Source organism: Procambarus clarkii, chromosome 6 (genome assembly GCF_040958095.1).
Source record: "Procambarus clarkii isolate CNS0578487 chromosome 6, FALCON_Pclarkii_2.0, whole genome shotgun sequence".
Lineage (NCBI taxonomy): Eukaryota > Metazoa > Arthropoda > Malacostraca > Decapoda > Cambaridae > Procambarus > Procambarus clarkii.
This window is the reverse complement of record NC_091155.1, coordinates 27359347-27385013: the sequence shown is the minus strand read 5'-3', so window position 1 is coordinate 27385013 and position 25667 is coordinate 27359347. Positions and strand designations below refer to the sequence as shown.

General features: G+C 36.2%; 1 protein-coding gene across 9 annotated transcripts in view; it reads right to left on the bottom strand.

Annotated features, from left to right (window-relative positions):
* LOC123754059 (formin-2) overlaps nt 1–21171 on the bottom strand; it is a 52988-nt gene extending 31817 nt beyond the window's left edge. For 3 of the 9 annotated variants that reach the window (XM_045736210.2, XM_045736206.2, XM_069307456.1), the window contains exons 1-2: nt 21017–21171; nt 13739–13944 (exon numbers count right to left, since the gene is read on the bottom strand). In XM_045736210.2, coding sequence (XP_045592166.1) covers nt 13739–13944; nt 21017–21032 — 222 coding nt within the window. In that variant the 5' untranslated portion in view covers nt 21033–21171. Of the gene's footprint in view, nt 1–13738; nt 13945–17184; nt 17248–20751; nt 20997–21016 lie in introns of those variants that run through there. The other 6 variants (XM_045736207.2, XM_045736208.2, XM_045736205.2 and 3 more) reach the window with 5 other exon arrangements.
* Between the last annotated feature and the right edge of the window lie 4496 nt (nt 21172–25667).

The window sequence follows — 25667 nt, the reverse complement described above, 5'->3', positions numbered from 1 at the left end:
AATAACGTGTTTAATGCAAAGTTCAATCTATTGCACTATGGAAAAGTGAAAATATCAAAATGGAAATCTAAAGCAGTCAAATCACACTATTGAAGAAAAAGCCATATAAAAGATTTGGGAGCAATCATGATGGAAGACCTTACTTTTAATGAACACAATACAGCAGCTGACAAGAACTGCAATAATGAGAGGTTGGATGACAACCTTTCAAATGAGATGCCAAACCAATGACGATACTTTCAGACATTACTGCTCTCTAGGGTGGAATGTTGATGCACACTAACAGCTCCATTCAAAGCTGGAGAAATTGCCGACCTGGAGAATGTGCAACTGTCTTCTTAATGCTCAAGAGAAAATTGCAAAGGGTGAAAAACTGGAAATGAGAGCAGAGGAAACAGAAGAAAGGTGCCAGGTGAAATAATTAGGAAGAACAAGATGGAGAGGTGTGCAATTAGAAGAGCACAAGTGATTGCTCTGTCCCCAGCTTACAGTATTTGAGTGAAACACTGATGTGGCATAAACATGATACATCACAAAAAACATATGGATAATCTAAAGAACATGTATGGTTTTAAAGAATACAAAGAATGATAATGCTTTGAAAGGTATTTGTCCAGTTTGAATTGTCAGACTGAAGAATTATTGCTACAATGGTATCGTCATGAAAGAATGAGTAATGAAATAATTGTACGAAGTGTAATGGAGAGGAGCTGCATAATAAAATTAATATCGAAAGTGGACAGACTTCATGATTGAGAATACATAGTATGCATGTGATTAACATGCAAAATTCCAAAAGAAAAGAACCAAGATGATGTTTGTTATGAATTATTAAAAACTTAAACAATTGGCATATAGAATTTGACACCTAGTCTATGAATAATTAATATACTGCTGTGAATATCTTATAATACTGAGGGGCTGCTTTTCCATAAAACTACTATGGAAGTGGCACAAATAGGGTGTTAATATATAAACTTTTGTTGATGTTGCTTTTATATTTCCATTCTTTCCTAGCACAAGGGCCCCCTCACCTTTCATGAAAGAAATGGGTTAGAGATGGTGTCATTGAAAAGAGTCAAATCTTGCACTAAAGAGGAAATACGACCAATAAGTATATCTTGCACTTCCTTCAGTTATTCTACTTGCCTATACAGTATACCTTTTCCAAGTATGATCTGAAAAAACCTCTCTGGCATTGGTACAATTTTCAGCTTATAAACCTGAATCTGGTGTATATACATTATATTATTATAGTACTGTAGTACTATTTGAATATGATTATTCAAGGCTACTTTTAATCTAAGTACTGTATATTGATTACATATTTACTTGGGCAGCTTAATTTAAAACTGCAGTCGCAGTTTAAAACAAAATTTAAGAAGTCAAACCAAAAATTGCCCCATGTTTATAATATTTAGCTACAATGTTTTTTCTTCAAATTTCTAACTGTAAGGCCATTTGAAATCACAAAAACTGGAGAAAAACATGGAATGAAAATAAGCTTAGGGTACCTTTCCTCAATGTTTCATCAGAGTTAATGATTGAGAATATCAGTAACCACAATGAAAATGATTAAAAAGATGTTCTGAGCTACAAACTTATATTTCTCAACAGCACACTGGTGATGCTAAAATGTGTCATCCATACACTGACAGTAAACATTCAAATGGCATTGATGTGCATCACCCATCTAGAAATTACAAAAAATCTTTTTTTATTTACTTTTTGGAGCACAATACATGAACAGCTGATCAGGGAACTATCCAGAGATCACCTCAGCCAACTTATTACTCAAAACACTAGATTGCTTGTGAATATCTGCACTATGCTTTGTAAATTTAGTTACCAGAAAAATGATTTTTTTTTTGCTGTAACAGACTGATCATGTGCATATATTTCTACATTCTTTTATGTTGAAAAATAGGCTCGGAATGTTTTGGGAAAAAAATGCAAATTCATTTGTGAGCATTGACAAATTTAAAGTTATAATGAACTAAACCAGAGTGCTAAGAGACTATACTTTTTAAGCATCCTTTCTTCCCATAAGGGAGGCCACATTTCTTCTTTCCTATACTAACCATTAATCCTTACACAGTTCCAATCACTATTGGCACTTATATCTATGCTCTAATTATCATATTTTAACTTTTCAAGTCTTGTGTAGCTTTATATAGTACAGTACTTTTTAATAGCCAGGCCATTTGGGGGTTAAATGGCAAAATATACATTGTGGATGTAACCCAATTTACTGTATGTCCTTGGAAGAAAAAGGAAGAATTAAATTTGTCAAAGCATTTTGTAACAGTACTGTCCAGCATTAGCAAATTACATATCACTGACTATCAGAGTATAAGATAAACTACAATCCCATTTTATCCCAGTGGTTTACCTGCCCATGGCAGTAAAATGGCCACTGGATTTGCTAGAGTTGTGTGTAATAAAATTCTTTACTGTATTTAAAGGAACTTTCCTATACAGAATTTTTAATATTTACAAATTGTGTTGAGACATTAGGAATTAAAGAAAAAGATCTAGAAATAATCCCCTATACAAACCCTTTGATGCAATGGGTGAAGAAGAGTAAATTAATAAAAACCACCAAGAAAACCTCACACCAGTACCAAATATTAGCCTCAAACTCCAGCCTTTTAAATTTGTGACGATATTATTATACAAGAAATTTCAGGAAAGTAGACTAGAACAACAAGCATATACTGTACTAGAACGTTAACTCAACCTGCAGCCTTTCTGCGTATGTGGAAGTGAAATACAGACGAAGATTCTTAATTTTGTAATAGTGTAGTGTCAGTACATCAGACGAAGTGGTGCCTCAATACAGCACGAAGCCAAATCTTTCAAAATATGACCTTAGATATAGAAAAGAATGCAACCCACAGTTTTTGTCAGCCTTCACAAAACTACACAAAAACAAGTATGAAAAATGGCCTTAGTTGAAGACAAAAAAAAAAAAATACAACTAGGCATCAAAATTTTCCAATGGCCAACAAATAAATTACTGTACAAGTTTAATAGTACAGGATACAAGATTCGGTCACATCTCACAGAATGAATCAGCTACGTTAAAAATCTTTAAACAATTCTGTAAGACAGACATTGAGAGCACAACCAAGCAAACCGTTACAGCAAGGAAAATGACTTTGAAGGGGAGGAAAAAAAAAAGTATGCCACACTAGTGATTGTATGCTTCAAACACTTGTGCTATTTCTAATGGAATCTTGTTCAGCTCATTTCCTACAAGGCAGGCAAATTAGCTATAAAATATACAGAGATCCTTTACTGTCTGCAGACAATCAATAGAAACACGTAACTGCTGGAAATACTGAACCACTCAAATTACACCCCATGGAGCATGAAATTACAACAGCATAGTGGTCTATGTTGTCTGCTCACAAAGGACTCGGGTTCAATCCCTAGGCAGGACAAAAAAAATGGAGTGGGCATATTTCTCTCCCGATACCTCTTACCCCAGTGGTAAAATAAGCATCCAGTAGTTGGGCAATTAATGTCGGCTGCAATCTAGGGAAAGTCGGTGGTTGGCTTAGCCTACGGGGACCTCGAAAAGCCAAAGCAAAAGCTTCCTACTCCAGTGGGGAGTATATGGCAGGAATTTTACAAAATATTTAATATAAAATTCAGAGTGCAACAAACAATTTGAGAACAGTGTAAACACCTGAAGCCCAAGTAAGGTGGTGGAGGGGGCCAAAGCGGACCAATTTCAAAGCATTACACGACAGTGCTGGGAATACGGGACAACACAAGCGTAGCTCATCCTGCAACTACACTCAGGTAATCACACTTAAGTAATTATTTCAACCTATCGAACAAATAATATCGGTGGAACAGTAGAAATAAACTTCAAGGTTCTACTGGAGTAACAAATCAGCCTGGCTGTGAAGACAAACAGCCTCAGGCCTGGGAAGGCTGGCCCCAGGCCAGTTGTAATAGGCAACAGATGAAACTCTTATTAATGTAGAAATCTTGAAATATAAACAGCAGATCAAATTATTTACATTTCCAGCAACAAACAAACCATGCCCACTTAACACAAAGTAGCCTCTACTTCATAATAACTCTCACCTGGTGTATCAACTGTCAGATTGCCAAATAGAACACTACTCCCAAGGCAGTAACCAACAAGATAGAAATCTGATAATTATGGGCACAGTTTTCAAACTTTCCTCTATCCATACTAACCTAACCAACCCCCTCTTAACATGCACTAAAAATGACAAGCAATTATGCTAGCCATTCCTAGGGAAAATTAATATATCAAAATAAATTATGAATGTTTACATGTTATTTCATCATATCAACACATTTGGCACAGGAGACACTGTCAGTCCAAAAATGGGCCCCCCCCCCATATCTGGCACTACCAACTCCCCCTCCCCCTCCCCTCCCCTATATCTGCCACTTCCAATATATTTGTTAAATGATGTATTGACTTGCCTAGCAAAGAATATTTAACTCGGCAGGAATTTGTCGAGGCATCAAAAAACTTGCAAATGAATACACTTACATAAATATATATACCAGCAATACACAATTTACAATGTTGAAATCATGATAAATGAACACAGGAGGCTGCAATAGTCATAACGTTTCATATCAATTTTATAAGTTAAGACAAGGTTCAAAACTATATCAAATTTACCTTTGCATTAATTAATGTTTTACAAGGAAAATTTAAAGCATTTTACATGCAGTTTATCTGGTGGCATATCTAACCTAACAAATGGTTATTATATAGGATACCTCAATTTGATTTTTCTTTAAACCTAAACAATCAGCTAGTACGGCTGATAGCATAGCAAATAGCCCTACATATTTTCTCAGGACAGACTTTAACAAGAGGCAGGGTAATGAAAATAATAACATTAAAAAGATATTCATCATCATCATCATCACTACCCTATTTCACTCATCGGATGGGGAGGCTCCCATCATGAAAGTATGGAAAAGATGCACAGCAACAACCAACCTTTCATGCTTCGTCCACGCTCCAGAAAACCCACGGTAAACTAGTACCAACACAAACTAGCAAAATATCCACAGCAGTATTTCAGCCATTTCATGGACTACGTATAAAATACTCAATATGAATTGTCCAAAAATTAGTTATGAAAATAAACATTCAAATACTGATTAGCTGAGGCAAGAGCATAGACCTTAAAAAGTTAACTATATACATATTAGTATTGACTAACATTAAAACAATCTCGAGCAAAAGACACTTCTATTAGACTGCAGAAGAGAAGTTAAAGATTATAACCGCATGCAAGTACAGTATTAAAAAAATAACATCAAACTCTCGCTACGTTATACAGCAACCACTTCCGTTCGCAGCCGGTTATGTTTATACATCAGCCAATTACATTAAAAATCAATATTTTGCAACAATATTAACCAGAATATTTCTTAGTGCAGTTATAAGATCATCAATATATCAGAACTCTTGTTTTATAGTGAACACTATCTTCATGGGTATGGGTAATTCAAACCTAAAATGCCCTAATTTCTACATGAACTACTACTGTTTGCATTAGTATGCAAAAGCTAACGTGGTAATTCTAGTTTATCAACCATTAAATTTATTGTGAAAAATCAAGCCAAGCTCATAGCTTTTATTACTTTGATGCTCACTGTGTTTGCAAACCTCACTGTAATCCTGTGACACTTGTCAATACTGCTAAAGTTGTGGTTATATTATGTTCATTTTAGTTCTGTGTAAGTGGTGCAGATTTAAATGTAAAAGTTAATATCATTGAGCTATTAAATTTGTTAATGTGACAGTCCTGCACAATAACCGTCCTTTTAGTAAGGCATTAGACGTACATTTTACTTTTACCGTGTTTTACATCACAGTAACGTCTTTGTCGATCGACAGCATACCGTCCCTCAAATTTTTTCACACAAGAAAATTTAACAACCAAACGGTGAATTTAATATACTGTACTAGTATTTAGTAATGCAACTCCTAAGGAAGTTGTTCACTGCTGCTCATTTTAATGCTCTTTGTAAATGAGCATTACTAAATCTGAACTACATTTTGACATGGTTTTAAAAGCTTCCTAGGAGCACCTTTACTGTAATCTACCAACAATATTTTCACTAGTGTTTTAAAATTGGATCCTCTTTATCCAAGATGTAACAAATTAAAAACATGCAGGGTGCTGCTCTAAATGTTTAGGAAAGTAGTACACACTACAATATATTTATAAACCGTGTCATACAATAGGAACTCCGCAATTCAGGAGAATGACTAATCTGTTCTAGTGTGATGCACTGTTCTTACAAGAATCAAGCGTGTATTCACATACTTTTATCACTGTTTCCGAAACCAAAACTTGGAAGGAAAAGTATCACTAATGTTAGTTTATAAATTAATTTCAGCTTTAAAAGCTAAACCAGCATAGGCTGTTGTTGTTAAATACATATAGTATGAATAATTAGAAACCTATTAATAAATCAAGCCACTTAATATACCAACTCTAAATTGCCCATGGCATTTGTCAAAAATAGTGGGAAGGTGAGGCCTCGAGCCCACTTAAACATCGAGCAATCCGGGGAGAAATTGTGTCTTATGTACAACAAACATTTATTCAATCTCAAGTACAATGATTTATACCAAAATCCTCCCCTCATTTATTCCTCCATTTTTTTCTAGGCTTTCCTTCTCATGACTCAAATTACCTAAGCAGTTTCTTTTTCTACAACCCACTATATTCTGCATTCCAATCTCATTCTATTCTTTGTGCATTCCTCTCCAAAGTTAGCCCCTAAAATTATCATAATTCTCAATCCCAAATAACACTCCTGTTTAGGTGTTATTAGATTAAGCTGAGCTAAAGTGGCATCACAGTGCCAAAAACATTTGCTTCCTATGTTCCACCTGTGGCTCTTGCCATCGGTCTGCAAGTCCTGACTAGCATATACCCTGGGCATCACTTATCTTCAAGCGTACTTCCTTTATAAACGAATTGTACTTTCTACATTTAATTACTGAATAGCTAATTCAAGCCATTCTTTAAAAAATTACTACATTTTGTTAACACTATCGCGCGTGCCACGAGAGCGCCACAGACTCTGACGACATGGGGCTAATGGTGCGGGCAAGCGTGCGGAGACACCTAAATGTGTATACTCGTTTCAGTTTTCTCACTTTAATTCCCGTGCTACATCGTTCGTCTTGATATCATTGTGTTCGCAATTAAATTCCCTGCTGGTGTATATGCATATAATGTCCAAAAGCCTGGCGAGACTCCCCACAGCAAGCCTAAAATTACCCGTGAACGAGCATCAATTTGCACACCACAACCTAATGTGTATACTTGTTCAGTTTGATAACATCAATTTTCATGTTTCATCGCTCGTTTTGGTATCAAATTGTTCACAATATAAAGGCGCATATTTTAAAACTAGTTTCATAATAGCACAAATAGAATTTTAACAAATATTTTAAAATTTAAAATTTGGACCCAAAAACATATTTATAATTTTTCAAGTGTTCTGACCAAGTTTCGTGTTACATCTTTCATTTTGGTATCAAATTGTGCGCATTCTAAAGGCGCTTATTTTGAAACTATCCCGAGGTCGATCGGATAAAAAATGAATTTTATACAAATATTTTTGTAGTGCACGCGAGTCCTGTCCACGGCTAGGACTCTTAGATAAAAAAAAATGAACTAGATCGGTGTCCAAAGCAAGCAATAGTGTTAACTACATTTTGCTAACATTTATCTTCCTCTTTATTACTTAAGCATTTAGTATTTTACTCATAATAGAAGCTTGCAATGCATACTATAAATTTTTTTATTCTACTAAATGCTTTTTTAGTATTCTACCAAATGCTTGAATAACATGGTATTAATGCCTTGCTGGTTAAAACAGCGTTAGCTAATAAAAACATAAATGCACTTCAAGGTGTCTGCTTGGGAGTACCCAGAGCACAGATTCCAATCTTCCACATGGCTCTTACTGATTTTTGCATTCAAGATAGCCTTACCTACTACAAAAATGTTTAGCAACCAAAATCACACACATTCACTCAAATGCTCAGCTTTAAAACACACACACACTATTATTCAACGACGTGCCAGTCAGCAGACTGCTTCAATACACCCTACATCCACCTTCTCAAGGCATTCAACCATTCACCTATATTCCTCTAACCTAAGATTTTTCCCAGATTCATTAAGCTTGTGAATTATTTATTGATATGATGAATCACAATGCGAATAATGTGATTTATTACGTTGTTCAACACGCCGTGTGTTGACAGACGCCAAACACAGCCACCACCCAACCTTTCAGAGCACCTCCACCCAGTGAAACAATAAATATTCACTTATTTTTTGCCTTTTCTTACATTTTACATACAAATTAATAATGTTGAAAAAAAAAATTAAATTTTTATATACTGTATATATTTTTTGGTGCATAGGCAGAAATGACCATTTTGCTATAGCCAGTGTCTTAAGGTTTAATTAAAGCCTAAGAGCTTGTCTTTTCCCATAAAAACTATATAATGTATATGTAACCTCAACTAAACTCTTAAATTACCTAAATAAAACCATAACATTAAAATTTAGTAGAACAATTAATTTTATCCAATACAGTATGGTATATAAATTATAATGTTATGTTTGTAACTGCACAATTTTCTTTTTTTCTTATTTCTTTTTTTAAGTTTGGCATTCACAAATGAAATTAAGGGTAGAATACAGGTGATAAAACTGTACTTACACCATATTATCTGCTTAGAATGACACGAGCAACTGCCAATGAACATGATTAATATAATATCTAAGATGGATATCTACACAAACACAAGAATTCCGATTCTCAAATTATAGTACTTTATGCACTGTTAAATATCAAATAGCAACCTTAAGCATTAGGAATTACTTTGCAAGAAAAACTTCAATGGCTTATGTATAAAATCATAACAGGCTATTTTGTACTCAAATGCATTAGATATTTTAAATAAATGCAGAGAATATACCCAGTACATGCTTTTAGGCCAGGAACAATAACAGCTTCATGTAACTTCTCTATTTTAGAGTTGCATTGGCATACTTTATAGACATGGTAATACCCACTACATTAAAGATGGGGTGAATTTCAATGTCCAAGTTAGTTCATTAGGTATGTAAAACATACAACAATTTAAGTAACAGCAAAGCAAAACCACCAAAGCAAAAATGAGTAATCAACATCAATACCTTATAAAGTTTGCCATGTTTAAAATGGAAATATACTGGACAAACTGTACAATACCATTTGCATATTAATTCATGCTCAAGTAGCTGATGATAGTACTCCATATGCACAGAAACTAACTTTTCTTCATGATTTATGCAAGTATAAATTGCAGAGCCTCCATAGCTAAATGCTGACTTACCCGCTTTGCACAAAAATATATGCATACAAATGCCCATTACATTCTTGCCGTTTTTTTTCCTTAGAAAATGATCTCGTACCACGTACAACAATGTGTATATTTAAGAGGCATTCAAAAACTAAAACCAGTTTTGTACATACCCTTATTAATCAAGTCTTCCTTAAAACTAACCTATCATAACCCTCTACCCAAGCTTCAATAACCTAAATACTTGTCTAACAGTAATACAGTCTTCTGTTTTGTTAAGATTTTATATACAGGTATAGTTTAGCAATACAGTACATATTTTATTATATATATATATATATATATATATATATATATATATATATATATATATATATATATATATATATATATATATATATATATATATATATATATATATATATATATATATATATATATATATATATATATATATATATATATATATATATATATATATATATATATATATATATATATATATATATATATATATATATATATATATATATATATATATATATATATATATATATATATATATATATATATATATATATATATATATATATATATATATATATATATATATATATATATATATATATATATATATATATATATATATATATATATATATATATATATATATATATATATATATATATATATATATATATATATATATATATATATATATATATATATATATATATATATATATATATATATATATATATATATATATATATATGTCGTACCTAGTAGCCAGAACGCACTTCTCAGCCTACTATGCAAGGCCCGATTTGCCTAATAAGCCAAGTTTTCCTGAATTAACATATTTTCTTTAATTTTTTTCTTATGAAATGATAAAGCTACCCATTTCATTATGTATGAGGTCAATTGTTTTTTATTGGAGTTAAAATTAACGTAGATATATGACCGAACCTAACCAACCCTACCTAACCTAACCTAACCTATCTTTACAGGTTAGGTTAGGTTAGGTAGCCGAAAAAGTTAGGTTAGGTTAGGTTAGGTAGGTTAGGTAGTCGAAAAACAATTAATTCATGAAAACTTGGCTTATTAGGCAAATTGGGCCTTGCATAGTAGGCTGAGAAGTGCGTTCTGGCTACTAGGTACGACATATATATATATATATATATATATATATTTATATATATTTATATATATATATATATCTATATATATATATATTAAATTTGAAAAATGTATTCTCTGCTTTGTGTAAAGATTCTATGCATAGATTAGCATCAACATAACATTACATGAATCAAAATGTTCTCTGGCTTAATAAATTGTTCTATACAAAATTTAGACCCATAGTATGTTTGTTAATATACAGTGCTTTAGTGCCAAAGTTTCAATAGAAGAGGTGGAACAAAGACAACTGAAAATATACCGCAGATAGTACCTACACATCCCACAGACTATTGGGGCCAATCTTTTCAAAATGCAGGAATAAATCATTTTTTCTCTCTAAAACTAAAATACCAATGCCAGAGCTTCTTGACTACCACTGATGCATTTTTAACCAAAATAACCAAATGTGAAGTGCAAATTGTTCTTTCAATATGCCCTAAACTTTCAGTAAAAAAAAAAGTATTACTAATAACTAAACACAAAATCCAAAGAAATTTAAACTTCACAAAATCTTTTGAAGGACCAGTAAACTTTTCTAATTAGAAATTTCTGCTCTTTCAACTTTCCAAGGCCAGTCAGTTCTTATCAACCAAGTTATTTCTTATATCCTAGATGTCAATATTCCCTGGCAAAATCCAGCCATTTAGGGCAGCAACAGCAAAACTGTCATGTTCCCCCTTGAAGACTACCACAATTTGAATATTTCTTTATTTTCCGCAAAACTTAAAAAAAGTCTTGGACCATGAAAGCACTGTTGCCTGAAGACTAGTTCTTTTTTGTTGTAAGCAGACCAAGGCTTACCTTTAGAGTCTTTTCTGTGTAAATTTTCCCCTCGTTGACATGACAAGCACTGGTCAAACATCTTTACTGAAATCCCAGTACAGGTACTTCAGACAAGTCTAAAGTAAAAGATCCTTGTACAATTCATATTTCAGAGATCTTGTCTGCTTTCAAAAATGCATCCAAACCTTGAGTCGGCTCCAGAGATTAGAAATGTATAATAAATCATAATTGATGTGGCACTCCACATTTTGTAAGTTCATAATCCAGCTAGTGTGCTTCCAGGCAAAGGTTTTACTTGTCTTATGCGTTCCGGTAATCTGGCGATATTACTTACAAACCATTACATGCTCCATCTGTCTTACCAAGACAGCTTTCTTTATATTCAGCATTTACCTGCTTGATGGGGTTCTGGGAGTTGTTCTACTCCCCAAGCCTGGCCCGAGGCCAGGCTTGACTTTAGAGCATTATGGTTATCTTGAGACGATTTCAGGGCTTAGCATCCCCGCGGCCCGGCCTTCGACCAGACCCCTTTTTTGTTACACCCCCCCACCCCAGGAAGCAGTCCATAGCAGCTGCCAAACTCCCAGGTACCTATTTACTGCTAGGTAACGGGCATCAGGGTGAAAAATATTTTGACCATTTGTCTCCGCCGCCACCAGGGATTGTACCCAGAACCTCAGGACTATGAATCCAAAGCACTGTCCACTCAGCTATCAGGCACCCTATAATAATCCACTAGGCTGTTGCTTGGAGCGGCCCGCAGGCACACACATCCACCACAGCCCAGTTGGTCCGGCACTCCCTGGAGAAAATTATCTAGTTCTCTCTCGAAGATGTCCACGGTTGTTCCAGCAATAATTCTTATACTCGCTGGGAGGATGTTGAGCAATCGTGGACCTCTGATAATTATACAGTGCTCTCTGTGCTTATGGCACCCCTGCTCTTCACTAGTTTTATTCTGCATTTTCTTCCATATCGTTCTCTCCAGTATGTTGTTATTTTTACTGTGTAGATTTGGGATCTGGCCCTCCAGTATTTTCCATGTGTATAGTACTTAGTACTTGATCTCTCCTTGTTTCAAGTTTCTATTTAACATTTTCGCAAGTATGCATCTTTGTCAGTGTGTGTATGTTATAGATCCTCCAGACCAACAACTTAATTCTCACGTTCCCATCATTAATTCACTACAAAGTAAGTGATTTACCAGCATTTCCATAAATTTCAGACAAGGACAATGAACTCAAGTGTCTTAATACACAGTTTTGGACAATACCGAGTTAACATTGATGTCTCGTCAAACAAATAATTTGATGGTTATTCTTTTAGCCATTATTTCATATGTCATCACTTATGCTTGTGATTGTCACTGCCTTCAGAAAGTTAGTGTACAATGTTAACACTCAAAACAATCTTATTGTAATAATCAAGTAGGTACATCAGACAAGATTTTTCCCACTTTGTTTTGTCAAGGGTTCCACAGTAAACTTTTCAAAATGAAGAGACAAGTAGGCTATCTGGAAATGTCAATAGGCCTTCTGACATGTTGATGCAGCTGGATCTAACTTTAACCTGCTATTTAAACTAACACTAAATTATCATTATAAAGTATTTTAGCGCAAGATTTGGGGAAAAAAAAAAAAAGTGCTACATTTCACTAAATTAGCTACACCAAGTTGCACCAGGATTTGTTGTCCAATACAGATTATTAAGTAGAATAATGACAAATTTTTCCCAAGGTTATGTGGAACATCGACAGTGTAAATTCTTTATCCAGAATATCAAACACGTCCTAGTGATGTCTTACGTTTTTAAAGTGCGGAGTGGACCAAATTCATGAAAATCTTTTATTTTCACGATATTCGTCCTAATAGTGTAGAACTAATTTCAATAATTTCTCTTGTACCTCCTCTTCTGAGCTGTCAAGTGATACTTTCAAAGTCCTTTATTTAGATTTTTGTGTTAGATAAGAAGGGTTTGTTGCTTGAGGAGTTAAGAGTTCCTTTTATACTACTTCCTTTTATACTAATGGTATGATAGTCCTTGACTTTTCTATTTCTAAAGTATTCAACCTAAGTTACTTATATTTGCCTAGCAAGTTAGGTCCACACCTTGTAGCAATTGATTTACCTCGTTTCATTTATAGGAATACTGATTCTACTCTATGGGCATTGCCAGTTCCCCATCACACTTATCTGTTTAATACATACATTAAACTTCCAGATTTATTGTATACATTTATCTAATAACCCATATAATGCTATTTCCTCCCATAATAGTTTTCAAATATGCCTTCCATAATTATTGAATTCAATGCTTCTGCAGTTAAATGACCAAAAACCATATAAATGCCACTTTGTCAGAACATAGTACACCACCTACCTTATAATTCTGCAATTGAGCAGCAGAAACGGCTGCTGCAGAAGCTTGAGTCGCATAAGGAGAAGAAAACTGATGTGGAACTCCAGGACCAGCAACAACTTGATGACTCAAGCTCTCCACGTAAGACGGTGGTGCGCCCGAGGCAATCATCGGTGCATAGCTCACATTTGGTGCTGTAGCGCCATACGGTGAAGCTGGTGGTGGCCCTGTTGGAATGAATATATATATATGGTAGTGTAGTTGCAAACTACTGTCATGTTAAATTGTGTATCATTTTCACTACAAACATTATTCCTATCCTTAAGCAGGTACACGAGTCATCTAGTCATTGTGACAAAAAAAAACAAAGAAGACCCTTAAGCAATATATGGTACTCAACAATATCAACTATTGAACAGTGGCACCTCCAAAATCTGGACCACCATTTCCAGACATGATCCAGATTTTCCCCCCAAACAAAAACTTCAATTTTTTGGAAAAGTCTAGATTTTCTGTGTAGCAAATGCACATAAATACTGTGATTGCAAATGTTTATGCAATTATTTTGAGAATATATAAATAATTATTAGGCAGAAAATTTGTAGCACAGGCCAATTTTGATGACAGAGGCAGTAAAATACAACCACAATATTGATATTGTTATTGTTATGACATCTAACTTCTGCCTGGCCTTTATATCAATGCCCATGGTCAACGGCATTCTGAATTTATACTGTAGTATAAATATTACAACAGTTAATTTACGAGTCTTTTCATCTCCTGGCCCAGTGCCGTCGCATTGGACACACCCACACTATAACGTATGATCATTTTCCCTCTGTGCTGGCCTTGTTTAATCAAGGATTTTAATGCATTTATATTTTGCATGTTATTACTAGCTTGGATACCTAGCGCTAATCGGGTGAAAAATGGAGGCCACATCTATATTACACACAACCATAATTATAAACCATCTTCACTACCCAGGCACTGTCAGACGCCCCAACTAGACAGTACAAGAATTTTTTTTAATATGCATTAAGTAGTATGCTACCGTAAGGTTTCTATATCAGGGCAACACGTTTAGGGTACACACATTAGGGGTTGAGGGAAGAAGGCATTAAGGATGATGGATGTAAGTTTGGGATAGGGAATTTAACATTGGGGAATTGGGAAATTGTGGTAGTATTGTTAATTCAAATTTTTCCTTAGTGAGAACACAGTCTAAGCAAGACTGCTGACCCCAGCCCACTCTTATGACCGACCCTTCTACACTCCCCATTCTCCCTGCCAGCAAAAAGTAGTCTAGTTAAATCAGATTGGAAGATAAAGTATTATAGCCGATAAAAAATTTGAACAGAAAAATGATTTTGGCTGGGTAATGAAGATTACAGCAGATTCTAATAAATATTAAGAAAAATTCTCTGGGTCAAACAACAGATGATTGCAACAGTAATGGAAGGGTAAAGTCTCATATCTCAGGACAGACACCAGTTAGCAGACATCAACACCAAAAAACTTAGTACACACCAGAGCACAAAATGATATACAAAATTCACACAAACTCTTCAAATACACTCCAAAAAACACATGAAAGGTATCTAACAGAAGCCTGTTAGAATAATACTAGTCATTTTTCAACAACTTCATAAATGGTTCTTATTTTATTCAAAATTTATGAAGTTATTTGACCATTTGTTCTTGCTTGTTTTCAGCCTGATGTACAGATGTAACACTATGATAGCACTGGGGGTAAACACCTAGAAGTTGCATTATGGATAATAAATGGTACTGGAGATGCACTGAAAATGGCAACTTCGAGGCTCTGGACACGAAAACTTAACTATATACCGTACAATATTGTGATATTTCTTAATATTTTGTTCATTGGATTACATTCATCTTATTGTAAGGTTCAGTATTATGATTTGTAATTCCCTTCTGATAAATTTGATTTGTGTTATTTCAGAGATCAAGTAGGGAACAAAGTTGAAAAAGCTGGAAAATCTGATTCAAGTACTGTATCATTCATCCCCATTTAATTCAATACTATACAATAACTAAGAATGAAAGTGCCATTGATGCATGCCAAGTATACGGTACCATGCTACTTATCATAATGAACTAAAAATCTCAACCCCTCAAATGGTTTAACCCCTCAAATGGTTCACATGTATCGTGATACAATACCAAGTGACTAAACACTACAATACCTAGTGGCTGCCCTCCGTCCAGATGCTAGTCTCTAGACACCCACAGAAATGTGCATCAGAGAACAAGGTACTGTACTGTATTTATAAACAAAAAATCATACAATATCCCTAACAAAAAACAAAAAAGCTCTTAATGTATATAATAATTATTAGAACCAATACATAAACAGTATTGAAAACTGAAAATGTATGGGCCTACTCATACCTATTAAATAATCACAAGATAACCCATTAACTATGAGCTACTTGCATTCAAAATGCAAAAAGTTATAAAACTGCATTCCTTACAGGTTTTCATATTACTCTAAAACAAGACTGCTTATACTGCAGAGGAAAAATCAATGGCTGTAATCAATACTGTATATAAAAAAGATTAGAACTAATAATATTTACCCAACTCCAGAAAATATCGAGACCAGATTTTAGGCAACTTTTCAGGCTTTTATCATAAAAATAAGATTTGGCTTTGCTAATCAAGGTTTCTTATTCTGTACAATACTGTAAACATATTTGGTTAAAATTGTCAATATTCATAGTTGGAACAAAAAATTAACCGTATACCACGAGTATTAAAAATATGTCGCATTCTCAAATTGGGCAGTCACAATAAACCATGCAGACCAAAACAAGCAGCCAAAACTCATCAGCAGTGGCATTTCAAGCAGGTAATGTATTTTATTAATACCTATTGAAAGTTCTTGGCAATAGAGCAAACACTAATGTTAATAGAATGCCATGTAGGAACAAACTTTATTATTGTACATGTTCTGTTCAAGTGTTACAAGTAATAATTTAAAGTAAAGTTCTTGTTCCTATGTGGTGTTTTACTTGAACTTTATAACCAGAGTAAAACGTTTCCAAAGTCTCAGTTGTATTGAGTTTACAGTCACATTACAAATTATTCAGTTTACAATTAAGCCATGGTACAGTGCTTTCAAATCCCAATGAAAACATAGGAGAACCAAGGAAATTTTATCAAACTGAAGTCAAGTTGCTTGACAAGTGTATGAAGCCCACTGTACAAAGAAAATCGAATATAGGCTGTGACTAGAGGACTTTATCCTGAGAGTATGGATAGCCTACTATGTAAAATTAATGTCTAGGTTTGCTCTAAATGTCACTTTTCTTAAATACAGCAGTGATGCTTTTATGAACCATTATAGATTTGTAAATTTTGTACCATTTAATGCATTTTTTCTTACCCAACAAAAAATATTTTTATAATAAGAATTGGCAAACTAAGCGCCGACGCACCTTTATTTTGATTCCGTTCGTAGACATCATAGACGATCGAAGCTGACTGACTCTCGTTGACTTCTAGGATAGGTCAGGTGGGGTTAGTAAGTTTGAACCAAATAATCATCTAACCTCCCAATTATTACCTAACTTAAAAATCCCCACCTAACCTATCTTAGAAATGATTTTTTATTATTATTATTATTATTATTATTATTATTATGCGCTGCCAGCTAACTAAATTCACAGACCACACATACGGTAGTGGTTCGGTGGTCACTTCAATTCCTAAAAACTATCAATCTTTATACAGCACTTTTCTTTAATTGCAACACTGACTTTCCAACTAATCTATACAACTTGACTATTGATTTATTGTTGATAATTTGTTCCGTATTTGTCAATAGTCACACTTTTACTGGATTGTCTAGTAGATCTGAAAACTGATTCATTATTGTTCGTATTAGTTGTGTATCATTAAAATTTTAAAAGCAAAAAATCCCTGCATTTTAATTTAAAATAACTGACAAAGAAAAGCTCATACATATCATGAAAATTAATTACCTGTTCTCTAACATATGCTATTACACATTTAAAGAGAAAATATTCCATGATATTTGGAGTAATGACAATACAAGTCTAAACTGCATGATCACACCTATTATAACCATATACATCTTTTAAATAACATTTGGACAAAATTTCTGACAATTCCATGTCAATAAGAGTGCCATAAACATGTAAACAAATTTATGCATGAATACTTTAAATTCATGTCAACCAAGTCAAGTTTCCAATAAACCAATGGGGGAAAAAGTACAGTATTTGTATCAAACCTAACATTAATTGATACAGTATACCTACAGTATAAGTGAACTGTACTTTCTCACTAGTGCAAGCTTTTTTTTTTGTTTTTTTTTTGTTTTTACACACACGCTAGTGTAGGCGCCACCCTAAACATTTTTAAGATGGATATTGCACTAAGGCCCCCAACCAAGTAAAGGCCTCCCCGTAACAGCCTGCCAAGCACAGCCCCCCCCATAACCAACCGAGCACAGCCCCCCCCCATAACCAGCAGCAGCAGGGTACAAGCCCCCCCCCCCACAGCAGCAGGGTACAAGGCCCCCCCCACAATAGCAGCAGGGTGCAAGCCCCCCCCACAACAGCAGCAGGGGTACAAGCCCCCCCAACAGCAGCAGCAGGGGTACAAGCCCCCCCAACAGCAGCAGCAGAAGGATACAAGCCCCCCCACAACAGTAGCAGGGTACACGCCCCCACAACAGTAGCAGGGAACAAGCCCCCCCCACAACAGCAGCAGCCACAGGGTACAAGCCCTTTGAAAACAGCAGCAGGGTACAAGCCCCCCCCCACAACAGCAGCAGGGTACAAGCCCCCCCCACAACAGCAGCAGGGTACAAGCCCCCCCCCACAACAGCAGCAGGGTACAAGCCCCCCCCCCACAACAGCAGCAGGGTACAAGCCCCCCCCCCCATAACAGCAGCAGGGTACAAGCCCCCCCCCACAACAGCAGCATGGTACAAGCCCCCCCCCACAACAGCAGCAGGGTACAAGCCCCCCCCCCACAACAGCAGCAGGGTACAAGCCCCCCCCCACAACAGCAGCAGGGTACAAGCCCCCCCCCACAACAGCAGCAGGGTACAAGCCCCCCCCCACAACAGCAGCAGGGTACAAGCCCCCCCCCACAACAGCAGCAGGGTACAAGCCCCCCCCCCCACAACAGCAGCAGGGTACAAGCCCCCCTTCCACAACAGCAGCAGGGTACAAGCCCCCCACACAACAGCAGTAGCAGGGTACAACCCCCCCCCACACAGCAGTAGCAGGGTACAAGCCCCCCCCCCCCACACAGCAGTAGCAGGGTACAAGCCCCCCCCCCCACACAACAGCAGTAGCAGGGTACAAGCCCCCCCCCCACACAACAGCAGTAGCAGGGTACAAGCCCCCCCCCCCACACAACAGCAGTAGCAGGGTACAAGCCCCCCCCCCCACACAACAGCAGTAGCAGGGTACAAGCCCCCCCCCCCTCACAACAGCAGTAGCAGGGTACAAGCCTCCCCCCCTCACAACAGCAGTAGCAGGGTACAAGCCCCCCCCCCCCCCCCACAATAGCAGCAGGGTACAAGCCCCCCCCCCCACAATAGCAGCAGGGTACAAGCCCCCCCCCCCCACAATAGCAGCAGGGTACAAGCCCCCCCCACAACAGCTGAGCTTAGGCACACAAGTATGCAACAATAGCCGAGCACTACTATATGCTAAAGGGCATCAAATATTCAAATTTGAAGGACATTTAAAATACTGTACTGTAATAAATGTATATTTTGGTAACTCTACATGCTTAGTTTAATGCCTTTTTGAAATTATGTACAGTACAAAAATTATGAAGACAAATTTCTGTATTGAAACTGCCAAAATCTTCACCTGAACTGTAATCGATTAAGATTTTGTATTTAATAAAAGCAAAGCAATATCAAATGATAATTTTCTACATTTATATATGAGCGTCTCAAACCCACTCTAGCAACCAATAACCAAATTCCCACAGTTCGTATATTTAACAAATTTCAACAAATTAAACCTTTTCAGAGAATGCAACATTGGCTTCAACATTAATAAATCTTTTCTTAAGTAGGCTCCAGTACCAGTTCTTTCACCTATGTCCCTGTTTGATGGGGTTCTGGGAGTAGTTCTACTCCCTAAGCCTGGCAAGAGTCCAGGCTTGACTTGTGAGAGTTTGGGCCAACAGGCTGTTGCTTTGAGCGGCCCACAGGCCCACTTATCCACCACAGCCAGATTGGTCTGACACTTAAATTATTACAAATTAAAAATTATTAAGAAAATTTAGTTTTCTCTTGAAGTTGTCCACAGTAGTCCCGGCAATATTTCTTATACTCGCTGGGAGTATTAGGCAATTTAATATCATGATTTCCCCAAAGCATAATCCTCCAAATCTTCACATTTCTTCATAATACTGCTGGGTTTATCGAGATGAACAGGGCAGGGAAGGAACCTGAAGTACAACCCATTATAGCTCAAGATCTGGAAATCTACGCCAATTTAATGAAAACTATCTTCAAAACTATCTTGAAAATTAAGGTGTTCATCCATTCCCCCCAAAAATGTGTAAGACTGGCAGACATAGCCCCATGTGACCAGGTTTGACAAATACCCATATAATACCACTACCCATTCCTTAAAAAAAACATTTTTATAACACCACACTTGTATTTTTGGAACAAACGAAGCACATTAACCACGTGTGCCAAATTTCAAGGTAAAAAGCTAAACAAATAAAAAATATTAATAATTAAAATTTGACCTCTCTAAACCTCCACCATAAAAAAAAAAATTAGCAATCATTTATATAGCCAAAATAACCGTAAGGATCAGTCCAATCCCCGCATATACGGCCTAAAAGAAAGCTCTTTGGGTAATTATGAGACAAAATGGACGAGCTTGTACACCGGCCATTGCCAGACCTCCGGAGCTCGTGGGGCCTCCCTCCCTCCTGAATACATAATGCTCCACCAATGCCGGGGGCGAGTGACATTTACCACCCTTTATTCCCACCTTTCACCCCTCCGGCGTCATCTGGCGCAGTTTGGGCGCCTCCAGGAGCCACTGTGGCCTCTCACGCCATCTTGAAAGCTCACGGTGAATTATCAAATCATCGGCGTACTGCTATAAGCAAGGCAAACAAAAACACTCGCAGCGTCTCGGCCTGTTATTTCCTTCATTACCGGACAAAGGCCGCCTCCATTCCTCTCTTAGGGCGTGGAAAACCTGCACCAAGCATACAGGAAGACTTCAAATCAACGAATTGGACGGGGCTTACCTCGTTTGTCCGACATTTTAAGTAAGAGATGGGGCAACAGCTTCGTATAGTGGTATCGTGGGAATGACTTGTTATCTGTGTCGCTATGGAGGCCACTGTGAGGGAGAACACCGCCACAGAAAACGGCTCCTCGCGCCCCCTTCCTCCCCCAACTACGCTACTTCTTCCCGACATAATCAATTAAATATATAAAATAAATGTTTATTCAGGTAAGGTACATACATACAAGAGATTTTATAAAAAATTGATAGATTTATAGATAGAGCTAGTACATACTATGCCTAAAGGCACTATTACGCAAAGCGTTTCGGGCAGGAAAAACATTAAACATTCATTATATCGGTGTAAAATTCTTGCACCAATGTCTTTATCACTCTTCTTGGATGCTAGTAATGCCTCTTGAGGTATTATATATATATATATATACAGCTTGTAAAATAGGATTAATTGTATGGCTACTCAAGGGTTATTTGTAACAAAACAGTAGAATTGTGTTCCTGCCTAAACGACCTGCTGTACAATTAAGGCAATTGCATGCAGTAACAGCCTATACAAACCAAAATTATCAATTATTCATAATATATATTGTTGTATATTAAGGATGGAAGGACTCTTCTACATCATTGCAAGGTCTGACTGAAGCTTATTTGGGTTTAATTTGTATCTATCTTATGATTCGGTTCAAAGTTGTTCTATCACAAAATATTAGAGGTGCTATTTCTTTTGTTCTCATACAGCAGTAGTTATGGTATTGCATTTGTCTAGCTTTAGGGAATACATAATTTGGTGGAGGCATTTGAACATATATGTAATAATTCTTGGGTTTATTCACACCCAAACACCTAATGGAACCTATTGGAAGGAGAATAGTTCTGCTGACAAACATTGTAAATGGAGTGATCTCCCCGTTGAAATACTTGTAGCGAAGCTCATCTGGTGTTACAAATGAGTCATTTTTATCCTGGCTAGTGAAACTCAACTGGCAAAAATTATTTTATTAATTAATAATATAAATTTAGCAACTGTGGTTGCTAGAGTACAATGTATACTTGTATCTATAGAGTACAATGTATACTTGTATATATAGAGTACAATGTATACTTGTATATATAGAGTACAATGTATATGTGCATATTTAAGATATAAATGCCTGTTAGAACACGTATATAAGAATGAAGTAAATAGTGAAAGCAAGTATGATCATAAAGTACATGTGTATATAAAGTATACATTAATTAAAATTACATTGTAGGAATACCCGAACATAAAGTATTTAAGTATATAAAGTACGTACATAAAGTGTGCACGGGTTAAAGTTTTTTCCTTGTAGTTTAGTTCATTTATTATGTACCCCATACCCATCCTGTGGGCGGTAGTGGAAAGGGTTACAGAGGCACTTAATGGGCTCAGGAATTGAACCCCAAAATTCATTTAGCTATGCAAGCTACAGTCTCGATAAGCTAGTTACAAAATGTAATGCATATTGTTAGATCATCAATGGGTTAAACCACCCATCAAATGGGTGTCCAGCGAGGCTTCCCTGGTAATATATGTGGCTCTTATTCTTACATAATAATATAATAAGACATTAAATAGCTGTGTGGATACGTCACAATGTTCTTAGCTCGTAGGAAAATAAGATCCATATAATGATAAGAATAAGAAAATGTCTAACCATGAACCTATGTCTCAGGTTCATGGTTATACATTGTAGAGGACAAGAAACCTGTGAGAATTATCTGACCCTCCCCCAGAGAAACTGTACTTGTGGTCGATCTCGAACCCATTGTTGATGTGACGACTTATACTGAATTTTGTAACTAGCTTATCAAGATTGTAACTTGCTTAGCTAAATGAATTGTGGGGTTCAGTCCCTGAGCCCATTATGTGCCTCTGTAACCCTTTCCACTACCACCCACAAGATGGGTATGGGGTGCATAACAAATGAACTAAACTAACTAACTCTCAATACACAGTAAAGAACTAATGTTTTTACTGTAAGTTCAGAGAAGTCTTGTTCCTTTATTTGTAGACTACATATAAGTCATGTTTATCATTAAGAGTATGCATGTTGGAAGATGTTATTTACGTATAATTGTAATGTCTAGACAGCGCTAGATATTAGCCTTTAGCGGTTACTGAAGACAGCTAATAAACACTTAACATAAAAGAGACTAACATTCTGTATTCTAGGAAGGCTTGCCATGTCTACCTGTGGAAAAAATGTAAAATGTTGGTTTTGAATTGTTAACTGACTCTGTAAACCAGAAGAATATATTTTATATATTAAAGATCTTCACATTATTTGGAGATTGGGGCAAATGATAATACCACTTTAACAAATTACAAAAAATATCTCGTTGTATACATCTATACAATGTATAACTTCCTTCGTAGAAGAATGCACAGGCATTGGTATATTGGTCGGTGTGAACACTGCTTATATCAGGAAAAGAACTGATCGAACAATGGGCATATATGAGAAGTTGGAAGTAACGACAGTGATGGTTAATCAGTCATACATCGAGTATTTTCCCAAGAAAAGATAAGAACATTGTGATGCATCTTCAATTTGTTAATCTGTGCACCGGGAAATCTAGAATTGAGGCTTTAGTAAATTGAAGTGAAAGAAGGTACTAAATACACCTTTTAATAGTAATAGAATAGTAAATTCTTGCACCTCTCAATGCTCAGTAAAGAACAAATGCTTTTACTGTAAGTTCTGACAAATCTTGTTCCTATATTTGTAGAGTATATATAGGTCATGTTTATCATTAAGATTATGCATGTTGGAAGATGTTATTTACGTATCTTTACTGATAAAGGCTGGCTAAGTATTATGAGGTGATTTTAATCAGTGTTTGGGCTATATAGACGTGCTGTATATCAGGAGGCTGTAATATTCCCTATTATATTCCTCTCTACCCATTGTGTGAGTGAGTATTAATTGGTACTGAGGTCAGAGACAGAGCAAAAGCGATGTTTAGGCTACTTGAGGGAATAATTACATGGAGGAATGTTGAAGAAGAAAACAATAGGAGTTGTGAAAACTAGTGGAGTCTGCAAAGGAGATAATTAAGTTTTTAGGTGCTGATACACGAGGGAGTTGAAATACTTTGTAGGAAGTAGTGTGCCCAGGCATGCGTTCTTGTCTTTGTATAAGGAAAAGTGCAAATTTTCCGACCCTCATCAATTGGAAAATAATTGTGAAGTGCAGAATACATCTTTAGGAAAATTATAGTATATATGCCTCTTATAGGATTGGAGCTGTTAGCTCATTGATTTAGCCTTTCTAACTGTTGACCTTCTACATATGTTTCTCTCTTGCACACGCGTATCCCCACGGCGCAGACCGCAACAGTTGACTAACTTCTAGGTACTGTACCTATTTCCTGATAGGTGAATAGAGGCATTAGGTGACAGAAGCTGCCCATTTGTTCCTGTATCGGTTGGGAATCGAATTCAGGTCCGTGGACTGCGAATTCTTATGCTGTCCGCTAGGCCATGAGGTCCCCCAATTTTACTCTCTCGCTGTTTTGTGTGTGTGAATCATTAAGAAATTATCATGAAGGAAAATGAAACGTGAAATACTACCATGAGCGTTTCCTGTGGTATTTCAATAATATTTTATTTACTAATACAAAACAGAGGATATGATAGGTGTCTCAAAGCAGGTATTTATATACTATATATTTGTATACTGCCTATATAGTATGTCAATGCATGACCTTTGTAAATACTAAACAAAGCAAGTATTTCAAGCAGAAAACAGTAAATAGATAATTCGAGAAGGAGCGACTGGCAACATGAAGGTCAGGTAAGCGATGGACAAACAGAAAGTTAAGACATATTTAGACGAGCGACCTAATTTTGTACTAATATATATATATATATAGGGAGTATTGCTAAACCTATTGCATTACATTGCTACACACACTTCCCGGCTTGGCGCCTTCTTTTGATGATTACAGTACAATGCTTTTTATTCCATAATGCCCCCTTAAGCACGACCACTGCCATATTATGTAATTTATTTTATCTAATGTGTTCATCTACATATAATGCTTCAATATGTTAATATGTTTACATTGATTTCTAAGTATGCTTCCTTATAATTGAGCACCAGCATAATAGGATCCTGTATACGCTATCGTCCCGCACAAGAGTATAACTGCTGACCTTATTGAATGACCTTAATCCATACAGGATGTGGGGTTGGTTTGGTATTGGGCTTAAGGCCTATCAACCGCGGGAGGGTTATTAAGGCCACCACACTAGCTTACTGACCAACCAGTAACTATACACTTTAGCCCTGAACATAGTCCAAGGTCTAAACTCTCAAGTCAGTACGTGTAGACAGTATATACACCAAAAAAGCGGAACGCGTATAAATCTGTGTATATACATATATATGCTGTGGGGGGGGGAAAGATACCCAAATAAGTTTTGTCTCCTTTATAGTATGTAAAACCTTAAACCAATCTCTGGTGATAATGCAAGTATATAAACTATGCACCATATGCTTGCGCAACCCCTTGATACGTCATCAGTCCCATGCAAGCTCCGCCCACTCTGCCCTTGTGTGTGTGTGCGCTCTGTTATTAGGTTTCTTGCGTTGCCCACGTTATGTCGTTGTCTTTTGGTTCTTTTC